Source organism: Arachis ipaensis, chromosome B4, assembly GCF_059453495.1.
Source record: "Arachis ipaensis isolate K30076 ecotype BB chromosome B4, ASM5945349v1, whole genome shotgun sequence".
Lineage (NCBI taxonomy): Eukaryota > Viridiplantae > Streptophyta > Magnoliopsida > Fabales > Fabaceae > Arachis > Arachis ipaensis.
In genome coordinates, this window is record NC_142439.1 from 5121942 (window position 1) to 5140362 (window position 18421).

Sequence of the window (18421 nt, forward strand, 5' to 3'; positions counted from 1 at the left end):
GTACTAGTAATAAAATTTGAGAAATTCTAAATGCTTAACATTTTTGTTATCTTATCTTACATTTTAATTAATTTTGACCATTTTTTTATGCTAAAAATATTAGTACTTAACATTGTTTTATAAAATTTTACACAATTATTCAAACATGTAAAATATCACAACAATAGAAATAATTACTTTTTAAATTTGTTACTTAAAAAATCATATAAATACACCAATTTAATTAGATAATTATATGAAACTCTTTATTATTAATACGTCTAAAATAAACTCCTTTGATAAACTTTATTAATTTGTAATAAGTTAATAATAACTACATCTACAAATTCCGTTTTCTTCTTTAAAAATTATTTTGTCTAAACTCTAAACTAAAATTCTGACCAAAATATATAAAATTATCTGAGAAAATATATTGTAATTGATGGTCACATACTCACATGGCCATTTTCTAAAACTATCATATATGTGTGGACATGTTTCCATCACTTCTAGAACATTCCATTTGATTTCATTTTTCTTTCTAATCCCTTCACCTTTAAAGTCTTTAACAATGTGTTGGAGCGCCAAAACAAAAATTGGAGCGAACATACAAAAATAAAAGTAAAAAGGTGAAAACTCACATGCTGGTGAAGTTGATAACTAATGATGAAAATTTAGTTAAATCAGTCAAATTATTTAATGATATTTAATTATCAATTTTATGTGAAATCGTCTGTTCCTGAGTTTTCACCAAATAAAAATAAAATTTTTATCAACAGATCCTAATTTCTACCTGAATAAATTAATATTATTGATTAGGTTTAATTACTCTGTTAGTCCTTATAGTTTCGTAAAATTTTTAATTAGGTCCCTATATTTTTTTTAGTTGAATCCTTACACTAATTTTTTTTTAATTAAATCCTTTTTAGTAGTAATTGACTTAATTTTATGGGGACTCAACTAAAAAAAAATTGGTACAGCCGTATAGGGACCTAAATAAAAAAAAAAATATAGAGATCCAATTAAAATAAAAATTTGGTACAAAGATTCAATTAAAAAAAAGAAAAATATAGGGACCTAATTGAAAATTTCGCAAAACTATATATACTAATAAAGTAATTAAACCTATTTATTATTTTGGTTGAAAATAAGAATACGAATAAATAAATCGGAAAAAAAAGTTTCCAACTTTCCACTGCGATGCTTCTTCCTCTATGAAGATCGGGGGGAAATGTGAAATGGCTTATCATCATGGATGATCCATAATCAAAAACGAATAATGAATAATGATGTTGAATAATTGAATCAGAAAAAAGAAAGAAAGAGAGAAAAAATTCAAAAGAAGAAGAAGAAGAAAGCAACGCTGCATCAGCAGCACCATTATTGTTTTTTTCCATTTCCCCAAGTTGAACAGAGAAAAAGGGAAAGATTGAGAAAGCGTTCGTCGTGATGTCTTTCTTCTTCAAAGCCTCTCGGCCGAAAACGCCGCAGGAGGTGGCGAAGGCCATCAAGGAGAGCCTCATGGCCCTTGATACCAAAACCGTTGCTGAAGTTAAAGCCCTTGAGAAGGTTAGCTTCTTCTTCTTCTTCTTCCTTTTGATCCCAAATTCCGAATGCTTTATCTGGGTCTTCATTTTCTTGGTTAAAGTTTCAGTCTTGAATCGTGGGCGTGTCTTGAATTTCTCAAAATGGGTCCTTTATTTTGTTGCATTAGATAGATTTTAGAGTTTAGGCATGCATTATTTACTGTACTGTGTTATATAAATATTGTTTTTACCCAGAATGTAATTATTTTATATGTAACTTGTCGAGATTAACGATTATCCATGACAGAATTATGCTTAATAGAAGATATTCATACTTCTAAGTAATCCGCTTTCTGAAGGGTACTTTGATTTTAATAACTTATAAAGATTGTGTTTGTTGGTTGTGGGTATGGAATTCTCTCTGCATCCAAATTGAGTATGGTGTCTGCTAAAATCTCTCACTGTGAAATGTCTGAAACCTGTTTAGAGTGTAAAAGAACCAATAAGAATTAAGCTTGCAACATCTATGTTCCATGAATGTTAAAGAAACCATAGTAGTAATCTGAAAATTATGAATAGCCAAAGCATTACTTTGTATGGTAGTATGGGATTTAAACATGCATTTCTCGTGTTAGATTATATGTCGGTGAAGTTGCTCTGTCACTGTTTTCTTAATCTCAGGAATGTTTCTAATTGCTGCCATTTTGTCTTGGCGAGAAGTAAAACAAAGAAAGAATATACTCCTGAGATATTAAACCTTTATTTTACTTGCAGTTACTTTGATAGTGGTTATTGATGCTTTATATGCTTCGTCGTAGGCTTTAGAGGAAGTTGAAAAGAATTTTGCAACGATGAGAACCATGCTTTCTGGAGATGGAGAGTCAGAACCAAATCTGGAACAGGTTTCACAGCTAGTGGAGGAACTCTGCAAGGAGGATGTTCTGACTCTTATAATTCACAAGCTTCCTACACTTGGATGGGAAGTAAGATTCTGATCGATACCAAGCACTACCATGTGCAGTTGGCTTAACTGGTTGCTCATTGTTGGTGTGATTTCTAATACAGGCAAGAAAGGATTTAGTTCATTGTTGGACAATATTATTGAAACATAAGGTTGATGACAAGCATTGCTGCGTAGAATACGTTGAACAACACCTTGAATTGCTAGACTTTCTTGTTGTATGGTAAGCTTTTCATCGCATCAACTTTCATCTCTCAAACTTTGAGTTGTTGTTTCCTCACTGCCTACCCTCCTCTTTCAATGGAGGATCTATATCTTTCCTAGTTGTGTTCAAGTTGGAAAACTGAAACTGATGCTCTATGAAAATGTAAAAACATGAGATTTGGGGTTCCCCTGCCCCTTCTCTTGAAAAAAGTTGGTGAGGGATTAAATTTTTAAATTGTAACTTATATCACACTCCTAATTTACACCTTCAATGCCTAGTACTTAATTATACATTTATCTAATATGTGTGATCAATGACCATAAATATGATAAGTTAACAACTGTATATCTGTTTCCACGCAGTTATGATAATAAAGAAATTGCCTTGACATGTGGCACAATGTTGAGGGAGTGCATCAAGTTTCAAACACTTGCAAAGTAAGATACCCCCCCCCCCCTCCCTCCCCCCAAAACACCAATCTCTCTGTGTGCCCCTCCTATGTTGTCATTATTTATGCTTTTAGTGGTTTTTTTCCCATATTCATAAAGAGAACTGCTTCACTATTTATCAAAAAATATGGATAAATTTTTTTATATGATAACAATATGGTGCATATGTGTTGACATATATTGCTTGCCATTGTTGCTTCTGGCGCCAACGTCATATGCCTTTCTGTTTTGTGATTTATTCAAATCTATCCATCATTTATAGTTGACTACTTAGATTGCGGTCTTAAGTAGATTATAACATTAGAAGAAACTTCTCCAGGTCAAACTTGAGGATGATAAAATTATATTTTTACGGGTTTTAATATTTCATATGTAAAATCAATAAAGATTTTCCCTATCAATTTACACTTTGAGACTGGTTCTTGTGATGCAGCGCATCCAAAAAGCCAAGAAACAAGGGAGTTACGCTGTTCTAACTCTTTTTTATGGTTTATTTTCCAGGTACATATTGGAATCTGCAACCTTTGTGTTGTTCTTTAAATTTGTAGAGTTGCCTACCTTCGATGTTGCATCTGATGCATTTTCTACCTTTAAGGTCATATCTTAATATTTTTCTCTCTCTCTACCTTTAATTCCCATCACTTGTCTTGCCGATTGTAGAGTTCTGGATGCCTCTTCTTTATATACAGCATCTCTATGAATACTCTTTGCAGGATCTTCTCACTAAGCATGCAAATGTAGTATATCAATTTTTGACAGCTCACTATGATGAGGTTTGCTTCCTGTTAGAGATATTTATTTGATTCAAACATATCAAATCAGCACAAGTTACCTTGAGAACATCTTATGCATGTTGGTTTAATATTTACACCTAGGAGATCAACTCTTTATCTCTTAAAATAGCTTAATCATTGGATTAGTTATTCATAAGGGGATTGTTAAATGCACATATCTTCATCTTCTCAAATATTTAAACTCGGTGATTGGGGTGGGTGGTTTTGTCTCCCATATTCACTTCTGTGTTTCTAATAAGACTTCTTCTTCCCAGTTCTTTGATCTATACGAGAAACTCTTAACATCACCTAATTATGTCACGAGGAGGCAGTCTTTAAAGGTTTGTTTATTCAACAATTATAGTTATCTTACCTTTGGTTTCTGATATTATTTTGATTTGGTTTTTGATTGTCATTTTATGCGGATTTTAGCTTCTTTCGGATTTTCTCTTGGAAGCTCCCAATTCTCAAATAATGAGGCGATACATATTAGAAGTTCGTTACCTGAAAGTCATGATGACTTTGTTGACGGTATAGCTCCTCTTAATCCTGTGGCATAGTGTGATATTCTCTTTTCCCTATGACTAGTGAACATGTTCATGTTATGCTATAACAAATTTGTTCACTTGGTATACTAATCTTGTTATATGCAATAAGCACGGCTAAACCTATTTTGCAACAGCGTGTATCCTTAATTGTTTTGGTGAATTGCAATATATCCTGGTTCGCTGGCTTGCCTGCTGGTTATAATCTTCATATATGGAGAACCGCCTTTTTCTACATTATTTATGACAAGAGCAGGCAATTAGTTTTAGCAAGTTTCAATTAGTTTTTGTATGCGTTATGTTTAATTCATTTGTCACGAAGATCAACTAAAAGGTATTGGTGGAAATTTTGGTTTCTCATAGAGACCAATAGTTTGATCCATGTCGCTGACCTCACTTCCTTGTTGTGCACTAGCTTTGACATGTCAAGCTTTGAATACTATCATCAATCAAATTCCTAATGCATTGATTAAAAAAGAAAAAATTTAAATGCGGTGATGAACATCTAAAGCTATATTATACATAAACTTGAATAAATACATATTCTTTTGATTTACCATTTCTTTCTATCTGTTGTTCAATCTATGTATTTGTTTATTTTATTTTGGTTGAGCAGGATTCAAGTAAAAACATTCAATTATCAGCTTTCCACATATTCAAGGTGACCTTTCCTCTTGTCCTTTTAAGTTTAGATAGTAAGCTCATCCTTATCGGAGCATATTAAAAGAATTCAAACCACATTATTCTTAGAGAACTTAAAAAATGAGATTGAAATTCAGTTATTGCCAATTTACACTAAATTGTTTAATGCATTAAATCTAGCTGGCAAAAGAGACTTTTATGAAAGCAGGTCTACTTTCTTTTAACAATTTGCAATGTATTTATTTCATATAACAACTTTTTGTACTACGCATCTTTAAACAAGACTCGAGCTTGTACATTGGGACCATTTGTTTTCTTCTTAGTAGACAACCTTTACATGTTTATTATAGTCATAGCGAGGCCAATAAGGTGTTTTTTAGGCACTCACGCCTCAGAAAGCGAAGAGCATATGATCATTATCAGACGTGTTGATAGGTGAACTGTGAAATGCTTGATAGGTTTTCCTGCTATAGAATTCAACTGTCAAATTAGGTTTTTCCGAGATCAATTAAGAGCGAAATCTTGGTGATCTGATAAATAATCTCATATGACATTTTGTATGGAATTAAAAGCCTTAATTTAATCTTGATTCAAAGGCTTTTTTAGTTTTCTTCTGCCAAATAAACCTCTCAATTTGCTGCATATATGATAAACATTACTTGTTTTACATGTTGTCACATTTTTATCCAGGTTTTCGTTGCTAATCCCAATAAGCCTCAAGACGTAAAACTTATCTTGGCGAAGAACCGGGAGAAGCTGGTAGATCTGCTTCAGAATCTGTCTCCGGGAAAAGGTTATCAATTATAAATATTTCTATGAATTGCATTCCATATTGCAGAATCATTTTGTAAAAAAATTCTTTCCTCTGGAGTCACTGATCTTAGTTCTTGACTTGTTATGTGATTTTCAGGTGCAGAAGATGAGCAATTTGAAGAGGAAAAGGAGTTTATCATCAAGGAAATTGAAAAAATATCAGTCTAATTTAATACACCTCAGCAGTGTTTGATTCTGTAACAAGATTCTTTTTTACTTGTACAAAGCTAATTTCATGCAGTGAGCCAGTGACTATTGCCATTTGTGTGTGTGTTTTTTTTTTCTTTTCTTCTTTCTTCTGTTTTTTCTGGGTCATGCTCATAACCTCTGAAGGTTTATTGAGGTTGTAAACGTTGGCAACAAAGACAAGCATTAAAAAAAGCTAAAAGTGCATTTTTGTAAATAAAGCTGAATATAAAGTTTTAACGAGAAACCTCTTTTGATATTGATACATACTCATACATTGAGTCAAATTGAGATTTTAGGTATTTTAATCCTTATAAATGTTTGTCACTTGAGAATTTTCTTGCTACAAGAATACCAAGAAGCTTTTCTAGAGTATTTGCATGAAAGAAGCTGCAAAGATGATGGCTTGTCATTTGAAGCAATCAATTTAATTAATTAATAAATAATTAATCCTATTACTTTAAAGAAAATGAGGGCTTTATAAATGGATGGTAGCATTCAAAACTGAATTAAATAATTGAATGCGACATGATGTGGATCTATGTTGGCATTCCGTTTCATGTAACCATAATAACCTTATAATAATAATAATAATAATATAGTATAATTTTGATCACTTTACACGAAATTGAATAGACATATAAAATTATTTTATATTAAAATAAATTTATAATAATAATATATTTCATTTTCATGCCCATAACCAGTTTCTCTGCCTCCAAATCCAGTGCCTATATTCCTATAACACAATTCACAATTCATAAAACCCTTTGCAGTTTTCTTTTCTTCTCAAACAACACATTTCCAAAAAAGGTGATAAACGACAGAAGGGATAGCGAACGACATCGTTGCGTGTTGCCGCCATGAACTTCTTCGCGTCCGTCTTCTCCGAGGAACCCGATTCGCCGACACACCAATCCGAACAACCGGATCCAGATCACGATGATAACGAGCCCCCTACTGCGGACGCAGAAAACTCCTCATCCGGCGATGCATGGAGCTTCGGAGGCCTGATCCAAACCCTAGCGTCCAAATCGGAGTCTGTTCTCGAGAACTACCGCCGCGATCTCGAGGATTTCAGCTCCGGACTGAGGATGGAGACTGCGGTGATCCGTGAGGCAGCATCACGTGCCGTCAAGGATCTCCCATCCTCCCTCGACGCCGGCGCCACCGTGGCGCAGGAGTCGCTCGAGACCGTCGGCCAGGCCATAGACGACATCGGCTTCACCGTGTGGAAATCGACGGCTAAGATCATCTCTCACGGTAGAGACTCTCTCCTCGCCCCTGATTTCGATTCCTCAGATTCCGATAACAACAATCTTGCTAGGAATCGGTTGAGTAGTAGCGGCGGTAGTTTTGATTTGAAACGTTATAGTAGGTTTGATGCGCTGGTACGTGCTCTTCAGAACGACGTGAATACCTATGTGGAGGATCCTGAGGATTTGGAAAATTATGAGGAGTGGAAATTAGGGTTTGTGTTGGGGGATAAGGGTGAGGAGATTGGGAATTTGATGGAGGAGAATGGTAGTGTTGAGGGGATTTATAGGAAGGTCGTGCCTAGTAGGACTGATCATGATAGCTTCTGGACTAGGTATTTTTATAGGCTGCATAAACTGAATCAGGCCGAGGAGGCGAGGGTGAAGCTCGTGAATCGCGCAATTTCTGGAGAGGAAGAGGAGGATTTGAGCTGGGACTTCGACGACGATGATGACAATGACGATGGATATGAGCCGAAAGGTAGCTCTGCCAGGAATGCGCAGCAGCAGCCAGAGGTGGAGGGGGGAAATTCTGCTGATGCTGCCACGGGTAACAATGCTGTTGAGAGAATTAGTCCTGGGGAGAAGGATTTGAAGATAGAAAGTGATGGAAAGGGTGTTACTTCTGATTCTAAAACTGATGGTGATGATAAGCCGGCGGAGGTGGAGTATGAAAGGAATGTGGCATCTCCATCTAGTGTTGCTGCAACTGTAAGTGATGGTGGCGATGGTGAGTTAGATATGAAATATGAAGAGAAAGAGGCATCTGAAGTGAAGACAGATAATGAAAATGGAGGATCTTGCAAAGATAGTGATTTTTCTGTGGTTTCAAGCCAGCCTTCCACACATGGGGAAGAAGACATTGGATGGGACGAAATTGAAGATATTGTTAGCAATGATGAAAATAAGGGGGATGCTGGTGGGTCCACAAGTAGGGGTGATTTGCGGAAGAGGTTGACTGCAGCAGACCAAGAGGAGGATCTCAGTTGGGATATTGAAGATGATGATGAGGATGTTAAATCATAAACAAAATGTGAGTTTCAGAATCATTATCATTTATAAACAGGAATTGCTTATTAATTGTATAATTCTTTCTTTGTAACTTAGCAATGTAAATAAACTCTATTTTTTATGTCTTACCCTTACACACAAGCTTAAGTGGCAAGGTGTACACCATTTGCAATGAAGTTTAATTTGTAAGTTCATGTGGAATCTTCATTCATCCAACCTGAGGAAGGGTTTTTGCATCATTTTAGATGACTTACGTAGAAAGTATGTCTTTAAGCAGCAACTTGTAATAGTTTGCATTTACGTTCATTGCAATTTTCTTTCCTTAAACTTTGTATTTGAAAATAGATAGACAAGGCTGTCCAATCAGCACCCCTACCTCCTTTAACTTTGATGAGTAAGCGTCAAGATGATTGATGTTGGTTTGTGAACTGGTCCACTTTGAGCATGGTGTAAGCACCCAAGCAAAAAAGTCGATCTTGTTCGTAATTTTTGTTCTATTCAAATGCGTATTCCTGATAATGTATTTGGGCTATCTTATCTCATTATAGTTTTGAGAAAGCATTTGAAAATAATTGTTCTGCCAACATGTCATTTAAGTTAAATACTCAGGTCTTTGCATTGATCTTCGGTGCCAAGGATGTGTGTGTGTGTGTGTGTGTGTGTGTGTTGGGGGAAAGCGGCCCCCGGGGGTGCAAATCCGAGCCAGTGCTTGTGCTTGGACATAATCCAGGTCTACAAGGACATGGTAAAATACAATACTTTTGTGTGCCAATTAATTGAAATTCACAAAGCTAGGAGCAGAATATGCAATTCACATCATTGGAATCAAAGTTAATAACACTATTCCCATTTCTGTGAAGAAATGTGCTGCAATCATTTCTAAGGGTGCCTCCTAAGGCCTATGCTATGTTGCGAAAATCATATCGAGAAACCGTATCGTCATGCTACTGCGTGGCGAAACACGTTACAATGTTAGTTGTCACAAGAAGCTTATAATTCTTCTTTTTTTTTTTTTTGGTCGGTGGATTGGGGTCCAATCCTAGGTACTCCAATGGATTGGATAACTCCCAATTCTAGGTACACAACACACTCCTCACATATTTTATCACATTTTTTTTCCTCAATTGCATTCTCTAGAGTTTGAACCCTAGACCTTGAAGTGGGGAGGAGGGAGAAATGCTATTAGAGTCAAGGCTCATTGGCAAGAAGCTTATAATTCCAAATTCGAAATGGAGTTAAGTTAGATATAGAACCCAGTGACATAGCCCTATCATACCAATTACCAACAAGGTAAAGTTCTGTTTTGGTCTCCAATATTTAAGGGGAATCTTATTTTGGTTCTTAACATTTTAATTGTCCTATTTTAATTCCAAAACGTTTAAAATGACATCAATGTTATTCCACTATCCAATTTCTCACTAACAAGTAATGAAATTGATGTACTATTAATAGTGTTTTTGTTAAAACTATGTTTGCTCAACTCCCTTTTCCCACTTTCACCCTCTCAACAAATCCAAATTTCCATTTTCTTACTCCCTTCTTCCTCTTCCTTTTACACTATTAATTCTCCAAGAGAGATTTGAGAATAAAAAAGAAAGGAGTAGGAGAATGAAATTTGGACTTGTTGAAAAAGTAAAGGTGGGAGAGGAGATTGAGGGAGAGGAGATTGAGAAAATATAGTTTTAACAAAAATATTAGCAACACATCAATTTTGTTAAGTGTTAGTGAAGAATTTGACGGTGAGATAACATTGATGTCATTTTACATGTTTTGGGATAAAAATAAGATGATTAAAACGTTAGGGATCAAAATAAGGTTCACCCCAAACGTTGGGGACCAAAACAATACCTTAACCTATCAACAAAACTTGGATTTGGTTTGGTTTCCATGGTATCTCCCACCTCAGTAGGATAAGGATTAATCCGTTACGGATCTGAATTCCATTTAAGGGTCTATTGCTGGTCAATGAGTTGCTGCATATACAAGATAGAATTCGAACTTCCAATACTTGTTTAAACATACGAGTAAGCTAATCATTCGACCAATCCAAGTTGGTTACAAAACTTGGATTTGGTTATCGTGGTTGTACGCAGTATATAGTTGATGCAGAGTAATAAAAATAATTTTGGATAAAAAAAAGAAAAAAACAAAATTCAAGCATACCCAAACATTCTCTCTAAGTTACACCATGACTCGTAGTAAATCAAAATCCCTTAAATACTGTGCCTTGTTGAAGAACTCGTCCATTATTCTATGCTTAATAAGGTAACAGATTAAACAAGATTGGAGAGAGGGGCCAAAGCCTAACAAGGTCAAAAGTGTTGACTGTGCTTAAACCTTGGAAGCCCAACCTTGTAGCCAAGGGCCTTGACGTCTTGTTGTACTTGTTCTCTAAACTCATTGTAAGTAAAGGGCTTGTAATTTGGGCTCTCAATCACAGCACCTTCACTAGGGAACACAAAATAGCATATTGAGATCCTCTCTCTCTCCTTGTTCACCCTCACTCTGTGTTGCACACTCTTGTATTTGTCATTGCTCATTGCCTAAAGCCACAAACATTATCATGAATTAAAATGTCAATGTATATATGAGAAACTTTTGAATTGAAATAGAAAGTAAAGAATAAATGTGGACCTGCATCATGTCTCCAAGGTTGACAATCAATGTATTGGAGATTGGTTTGACAGTAAGCCATTGATCATCTTTGAGGACCTGAAGGCCACTGACTTGGTCATCTTGGTTCAATATGGACAACACTGAGCTATCTGTGTGAACCTCCATTCCCCAACCAATGCTTGTGTCCGAACAAGCAGGATATCGATACATTCGCACCATTCCTGTCTCTCGAGATACATATTGCTTCATCGTCATATTGTTATTGTTTAGGTCAAGGTTCTTCACCATCACTTTGAATATTGTTGTTGCAATTCTTGATAGATGGGTTTCATACTCCATTAGAAGCAATCTTGCAAACCAAACATATATGTAGACCCTTAATTGATCATAATTATGTTTGAAAACTAATTAAATTAAGTCAAATGCTATGAATGTGTATATGTTGTCATTATCCTTTGCAATACAGGTATCTTGTCCAACCTTGTCTTAAAATAAAATTTTTTTCAGATACGTTTAAACACACCTAAATACGAAATACCAGCACATATTAGCTTTGTCCAACCTTATTTTTAACTTGTATTCTTGAAATAAATTTAGAAATAGTATATATTATTTATTAGAGTAAAGTGTCGTTTTTGTCTCCAATGTTTGGGTAAGTCTCAAAGTTGCCCCTAACGTTTAAATCGTTCTATTTAAGTCCCTAACGTTTCAAAATTGACTCAATATTTCTCTGCTATTAGGAATTTGTTAACGGAATTGACAGCGGGGCAAAATTGAAACGATTTTAAAACGTTAGAGACTTAATTATGACGAAAACGTTGGGACAAAAACGATACATAAAAATAAAATTTAATTTTATCCTTCACTAATATCAATATTTTACAGTACATAGTTATTCAATTATTTTTTAATCACATCTAAGTTAATTGCACTTAATCACATTACTTTGATTCTAAATAAATTTATTTTTTTATAATTTTATTTTTAAAAATTTTTACTCATTATGAAATGTTTATGTATCATTTTTTCTCCACAAATTTATGTACTAGATATTCTACAAACATTTTATGATGAGTAAAAATTTTTAAGAGTAATTATAAAAAATAAATTTATTTAGTATAAAACTAATGTAATTAAGGATAATTTACTTAGATGTGATTAAAAAATAATTGAACAACTATGTACCGTAAAAAAAATTGATATTATTGAAAGATAAAATTAAAATTTATTTCTATGTATTGTTTTTGCCCTTAATGTTTTCGCCCTATTTAAGTCCCTACCGTTTTAAAATCGTCTCAATTTTGTCCCGCCATCAATTCGATTAACAGATTTCTAACGGCAGAACAACATTTAAGTCAATTTTGAAATGTTAAAGACTTAAATAAGACGATTTAAAGTTTAAACGTTGGGGATAACTTTAAAACTTATCACAAATGTTGGGGACAAAAACGATACTTTACTCTATTTATTAAAATAAAAAATATTTTAAATATTTTATATAATTAAAATAAAATATTAAAAATAATTAAAAAATTAATATATATTTTAATATTAATAAATATCAAAATATCATTACAATTTATTTAAAAATATTTTATAATTTATATATATACATGTTCTCCTGACTTATAAAATTTTAAAATTTATATATCGAAGACTTATAAAATTTTAAAATTTATGTATCGAAATGTTTTCGTGTTTGTCATGTCTCGTATTCATATAAGTATCGGTGCATCATACATATACATAGTATAGGAATAAAAGGGAAATAACTTATTTGAATTTAGAATATCGTATTTGATTTTCACCTCATTTTTCGAAATCCTAATTTTTCTTCCCTTTGATTGAAATAGAAAAAGGTTCTATAATCTTTCTTGATGGCAGGAAGTTCTATAAAATTCGTTGTATTTTTTTATAATATAAAGTTCTTTTTATGATCCACCTACACATATTCTTTTTGCATTGGTTAGTTATTATTCTTCGGTTTATTGCAATTGTGTTGCATCATTAGTAGAACAATGGATAAACTAAATTGATAGAAATAGAATTGAACTTTATTCTATTTCATGTATCCAGAAGGCACAAGGTATAAGAATACCGCGTGCCAAGATAAGCAAAACCTATCCTATCATAAAGTTTCTTTACCAAAAAAATAAGCACGTTGTTTGTGTGGAATATAAATTGATAGAGAAAAATCTAAAATAGTCCCGGACAATTATTTGACAACGAAGTTCTTGAAAAAAAAAAAATTCAACTCGACTTCTGACAATTATCTTGAAAAGGACAACGAGATTCCTATGCCAAAAAAAAAGTCAATATTATTTTTTTGTCACAAAAAAAATATCAGGAGCCAAATTGGGTATTTTTTTCTCTTGTGAACTTCGTTGTCCTTTTGAGATATTTGTCAGAGATCGAGTAGGATATTCACTCAAATTAATATTGATGAGATCAATAATTTCATTGCTTCCAAATGCCAATATATATATATATATATATATATATATATTTAAGAGTTTAGCTCATATATATTAAAGTTATTAATTAAAAAAATTATTATAAAAAATTATACAATTTGATTTTTAATATAATTATTGTGTTTTTATTAAAATAAAATATTTAAATTTTTTACTGATAATAATGATAACTTATGTTTTAGAAATATATGTTTGCTAAACTCTTAAAGAGATGAGACTAATGGTAGCTTTAATAATGTTTATCATTTTGTTCTTGCATTTAATGTGTGATTTTTTTTTTGGGTAATTCAAGTGAATAAAACGAATGAAAATTTAAAATTATACAAATATCCTAAATCAAAATTAATTATACATCTTATTTTAAATACATCTATATAAATTGAATAAAGATAATTCAATTTAGTCATTTATATATAAATTGAATTAGCCTATTTCAATTTATTAATAGTACATATTATATAAAATAAATCGAATCAACCTGATTTAATTAACTACTTGTACAAATTATTGACAATAAAAAAATACCAACCATATATATATATAATATATGATTTAAAAATAATTAAAATATTATATCAATTAAATTATTATTTAATTTGTGAAATTAAGTGTAGAACAAACACTTTAATAATGTTATACATTATTTCTAATTTTAAAAAATCTAAGTTTGAGTTTATATGCCACTTTGAATGGCTATATTTTATAATAAATTTTCAATATCAAAAATTTTGGTAATGATTCTTTAAATGCTAATAAGTTAACGATGATTTTTAATGAATTTTTAAAAATTATTTATTATTTAATTTTAAATTTATAAATTTGTAAAATATAGATTTTCTATAATTTGATCTAAAATATAAAAATTTAATTTATATTTTTATTTATTTTGATTTTTTAATAATTTTAAATTTATATTTATATTTTAAAATTAACAAAAATTAAAAAAATGTTAATAATATGTACTAATAATATATTGAATCAGTTTTGATTCAATTTATTATATGTATTTTATATAAGTAATAAATTAAATCAGACATATAAATAGTTAAATCGAATTATTCTAATTCAATTTATAAAAATATATTTAAGATATGATATATAATAAATTCTAATTTAAGACATCTTTATAATTTTAAACTCCATTTGTTTTATTAATGTGAATTAACGGTGTTCTCCCGAATTAATTAGGGAACTGGATTGTCATGTGTAGATTAGTCACTAATCCCCATGGGACTGCATGACTAATCGGTTGCTCTATTAATATTTAATCACCGTTCAATCATGCATTGCCATTGATTAATTATTTTTTCGAATACAAATTTATTTTTAAGGTTTAGCTAATATATGCCTTTTAAAGACATATGATAAATTTGTTATTAATAAAATATTTTAAATATTTTTTATTTAATAAACACAAAATAAATATATTAAAGAATAATTTATTAAAAATAAATTTTTATTCTTCCGTATATCATTAATAATAAACAAAAAATAAATTAACTTAATATTTAAAAAACTAATAATATTAAAAAATAATAATATAATTAAAATTATTTTATTTTATTTAATATTTATTATATCTAATATTATTTAGTTATTTTAATAATATTTAAAAATATAATAGATCTCATTTATTTATAAATACGGAATCCTAAGATAAAAATATAGAAATAAAAAGTTTTATTTAATAAATAAAATATAAATAAAAATATTATATTTAAAAATATTAAATTAATATATTTTTTATTTGTTTTAATAAAAATAATATAAAAATACTAGTAAAATATAATTTATTTTTTATTTTATTAATTTTTTATAATTATATATTTTATTATTATATTTTTTTAAATATTTTAAATAAAAAATAAATTAATTTTTATATCTTTATTTTTTATATTTTATTTTTAATGATCTGTCTTGTTCTCGTAACTAAAAGTAGTTTTCTAGACAAAAAGATCAGAAAGAACAGGATAACTCACCGATAATCAGCCATGACTCATTTGTCATTTCCAGACACACACGGTCCAAGAAAAAATAGACAACAAGATTGGCCAAAATAAATTAAAATAATAATAAACAAAGGGACACGCACATGCACTGATGCACATACATAGAGTAATATGCATTGATCTAGTGAGATTAATAGTAAAATATAAAAAAAATATTAAATTTTTTTTAATAAAATCATAATTTAATAATTAATATATTATTAAAAATATAAAAATAATTTAATTATTAACATTTTTTAAAAATATCTTAATAAAAAATATAATTTAATTACTAAAAAATAATGATTAAAAAATATTTTGATAAATAAAATTTAATCACAAAAAATAAAAATTTTACTAAAAAATATAAAAATAGATTAAAAAAATTTAAAAATTATAAAAATATATATTATAAATAAAAAAATAAAAATATCATTTTAACATTTTTCAGGAAAATAAATCTTTAAATTAAATCTAAGTTATCTCTGTATAATTAAACTATGTGCGTACCTGATGGAATCAAGTGTAGGAAGTTGAGGTTGGAACTTAGAGAGTTGACCCAAAGGCACATCAAGACCTTCAACCCAATTGAAATTTTTGGGGCCTCTACATAGGGCAGTACCCGTTGGTGTAAGGGCAGGGGTACCCCAAAAGTATGTGATAGGACTTTCAGTGCATGTCGCATGCTTTGTTTCATAGGACATAGAAAATAGCTCTTTGGCTTCCTCTTGGAGTTGCTTCAGCAAAGTCAACGGAATTCCATGGTTGACCAAACGGAACAACCCCCAATCCTTGCAAGCATCCTCAAACCTCTCCTTTTCTTGTTCTAAAAGTTCAAGATCTATGACTGGCACAGGATCCGAATAATCCTGTGCCAAGTCATCAATTAGGTCAATATTCGAGTCGTGGTGGTGGTGATGGTAATGGTGGCAGCAATTGCGAAGAATTGGTGGGTAAGACTCTAAGTTGTTCATAGTTTGTTATTTGGAGATGGTATTCATCATTTCTTCATTTTCATAAGGTTGAGAAATGAGAGTAGAAAGGGAAGGCACGTTTTGATTCCGATAGAGGAGGAGCAGGTTCGTGGTCCTTAGACCATTATATATATATATATATATATATATATATAAAAGTGCAAAACAATATGAATTATAAAATTATTAATGATACTAAGGCATTGGTACTAGCAAGGTAGCGTGGTGGGGGACCAAACTATTTTTGTTTGATAAGTTCAATGTATGTTTCTATCCAAAGAAGTAAAGCAGAGTATGGGTAAATTTCCTTTCCCTCACCATTTGGTCGCAAATTCTTTTTCGTGTGAGAGAGAGGTATATCATAGGATAGGATGGTGTGAGAAGAGAAGTGTTTTATATTGTTATGGGTTACATAAATTAGTGCCTCTCATTTTTTTGTATTGTTTTGTTTTCTTAAATAAATAAAAGAGAAGTGTTTTACGTTGTTATGGGTTACATAAATTAGTGCCTCTTATTTTTTTTGTATTGTTTTGTTTTCTTAAATAAACAATCGAACAGTCCAATTTGTGGTTTGAAAAATAACAAAAGTAATTTAATGTTAAAATCAGATCTTCCAATTTTTATTTTCAAAAATTAAAAAAAAATTTAAAAATACAAATTGGACCCTCCGATTTAATCATCATCTTTTTTATACAAAGAATTCGTATGGTCCGAATTCTTCACACTGAAACTGAACAAAAATTGTAAAGTTAGATAATTCGATATTTAATATTTTATATGGTATATAATATTTTATTGAAGATATTAGTAAGAATGTTAAAAAGAAGAGTTACACAAACCTTTTTTTTTTTGTTTTATGGACATCTTTCTATTCATTATTCTACACTTTTTTTTTTTAACAAATTTAACTATTCTCTTTGCACCAATTATAGATAAGTTCAATAATTTTTTTTTAAAGATTTGACAACACTTGGCTCTTTATATTATCAATGCTAATAAATTTGTGGATTATCTTAATCCAAAAAATATTCCAATAAAATTTGATAATGAATCCGTTCGAATGGTAGGAATAGAATCAAAATCCTATAAAATAAAAAAAAAGACTAAAAGATTATTATCTTATATCCCGGCTTCTTTCATCAATTGATGACAGTTTTAAGAATAGAATGTTGGATTGCGATTTTGCATACTAAGTTTGGACAAAGATTCAAGATTATTTCTAAAATTTCAAAATTAATATTCAATAATTAAAATTTGAGCTAAAGTCTATTAAAAAAATTGGAATTTCTGCATCTTAAAATCTTGTCAAGATAAAAAAAAATGGAAAAACTACCATTTGTACCCATGAATTTTGTAAACACTGACAAAAGTACCCATCAAACAAGAAAACTAACGTATCCATGAAAAATGGGTTTCGTGTGACAATAGTATCCAAACAGTGATTTTTCGTTGACTTTTTAATAAAATTTTCAAATTACCCTTTCTATCTTCTTCCCCAAATTCCAAATTTCACCCTTCGTCTTCTACGCGCTCACCCACTCCCAAGCACCCAACTTCGCTTCCGTCCTCATAGTCGCCTTCTGCGAATTGGGTCATGTCCAAGAAGCTCTTTCGGTGTATAGAAATGTCTCTTCTTTGCCTTTCTTAAAGGCTTGCAACATGCTTTTTCACGCCCTCGTCAACACCCACATATTTGATTCACTGTGGGAGGTCTATGGGGACATGGTGTCGCGTGGATTCTCCCCTAACGTTGTGAGCTACGGCATTTTGATGCAGTGCTGCTGCAGCCAAGCTGATTCTGTTGGTGCACGCAAGCTATTTGATGAAATGCGCCACTGCAAAATTGAACCAACCGTTGTGGTTACGCTATTATGATCCGTGTTCTTTGCAACGAGGGTCGAATGGGAGATGCCAAGGGCGTCTTCCGTTTGATGAGGGAATTCGGAGTGGCGCCTAATTTGTACACTTATAAGACTCTCATGGATGGTAGGGCTGTCAAACGGGCTAGCCCGGCCCATTTAGG

General features: G+C 31.3%; 3 protein-coding genes across 3 annotated transcripts; 2 read left to right on the forward strand and 1 right to left on the reverse strand.

Annotated features, from left to right (window-relative positions):
• Positions 1-1122: 1122 nt before the first annotated feature.
• Positions 1123-6326, forward strand: LOC107638550 (Mo25 family protein). Its single transcript, XM_088483900.1, has 11 exons — positions 1123-1548; positions 2324-2488; positions 2571-2689; positions 3034-3108; positions 3622-3715; positions 3834-3893; positions 4169-4234; positions 4326-4424; positions 5055-5099; positions 5771-5873; positions 5991-6326. The coding sequence occupies exons 1-11, from the start codon at positions 1429-1431 to the stop codon at positions 6059-6061; spliced, it is 1017 nt and encodes a 338-aa protein (XP_088340026.1). The 5' UTR covers positions 1123-1428; the 3' UTR covers positions 6062-6326.
• Positions 6327-6766: 440 nt separating this feature from the next.
• On the forward strand, positions 6767-8585 carry LOC107638549 (uncharacterized). Its single transcript, XM_016341881.3, has one exon. The coding sequence runs from the start codon at positions 6943-6945 to the stop codon at positions 8359-8361; it is 1419 nt and encodes a 472-aa protein (XP_016197367.1). The 5' UTR covers positions 6767-6942; the 3' UTR covers positions 8362-8585.
• A 1867-nt stretch (positions 8586-10452) lies between these two features.
• Positions 10453-16527, reverse strand: LOC107638551 (gibberellin 2-beta-dioxygenase 8). The gene is made up of 3 exons (XM_016341883.2): positions 15935-16527; positions 10981-11311; positions 10453-10889 (listed from the first exon to the last, which is right to left on the reverse strand). Exons 1-3 carry the CDS (start codon positions 16396-16398, stop codon positions 10659-10661), a joined length of 1026 nt encoding a protein of 341 aa, XP_016197369.2. The 5' UTR covers positions 16399-16527; the 3' UTR covers positions 10453-10658.
• Between the last annotated feature and the right edge of the window lie 1894 nt (positions 16528-18421).

Bases quoted from the DNA above. Each gene is read 5' to 3' on its own strand.
- LOC107638549 (XM_016341881.3), top strand. From the start codon at position 6,943: ATGAACTTCTTCGCGTCCGTCTTCTCCGAGGAACCCGATTCGCCGACA.
- LOC107638551 (XM_016341883.2), bottom strand. From the start codon at position 16,398: ATGAACAACTTAGAGTCTTACCCACCAATTCTTCGCAATTGCTGCCAC. The intron at 11,312-15,934 runs GTACGCACATAG...TTGGTTTGCAAG, and splicing joins CCTACACTTGATTCCATCAG to ATTGCTTCTAATGGAGTATG. The intron at 10,890-10,980 runs GTCCACATTTAT...TTGTGGCTTTAG, and splicing joins ACCTTGGAGACATGATGCAG to GCAATGAGCAATGACAAATA.
- LOC107638550 (XM_088483900.1), top strand. From the start codon at position 1,429: ATGTCTTTCTTCTTCAAAGCCTCTCGGCCGAAAACGCCGCAGGAGGTG. The intron at 2,690-3,033 runs GTAAGCTTTTCA...GTTTCCACGCAG, and splicing joins CTAGACTTTCTTGTTGTATG to TTATGATAATAAAGAAATTG. The intron at 5,100-5,770 runs GTGACCTTTCCT...ATTTTTATCCAG, and splicing joins CAGCTTTCCACATATTCAAG to GTTTTCGTTGCTAATCCCAA.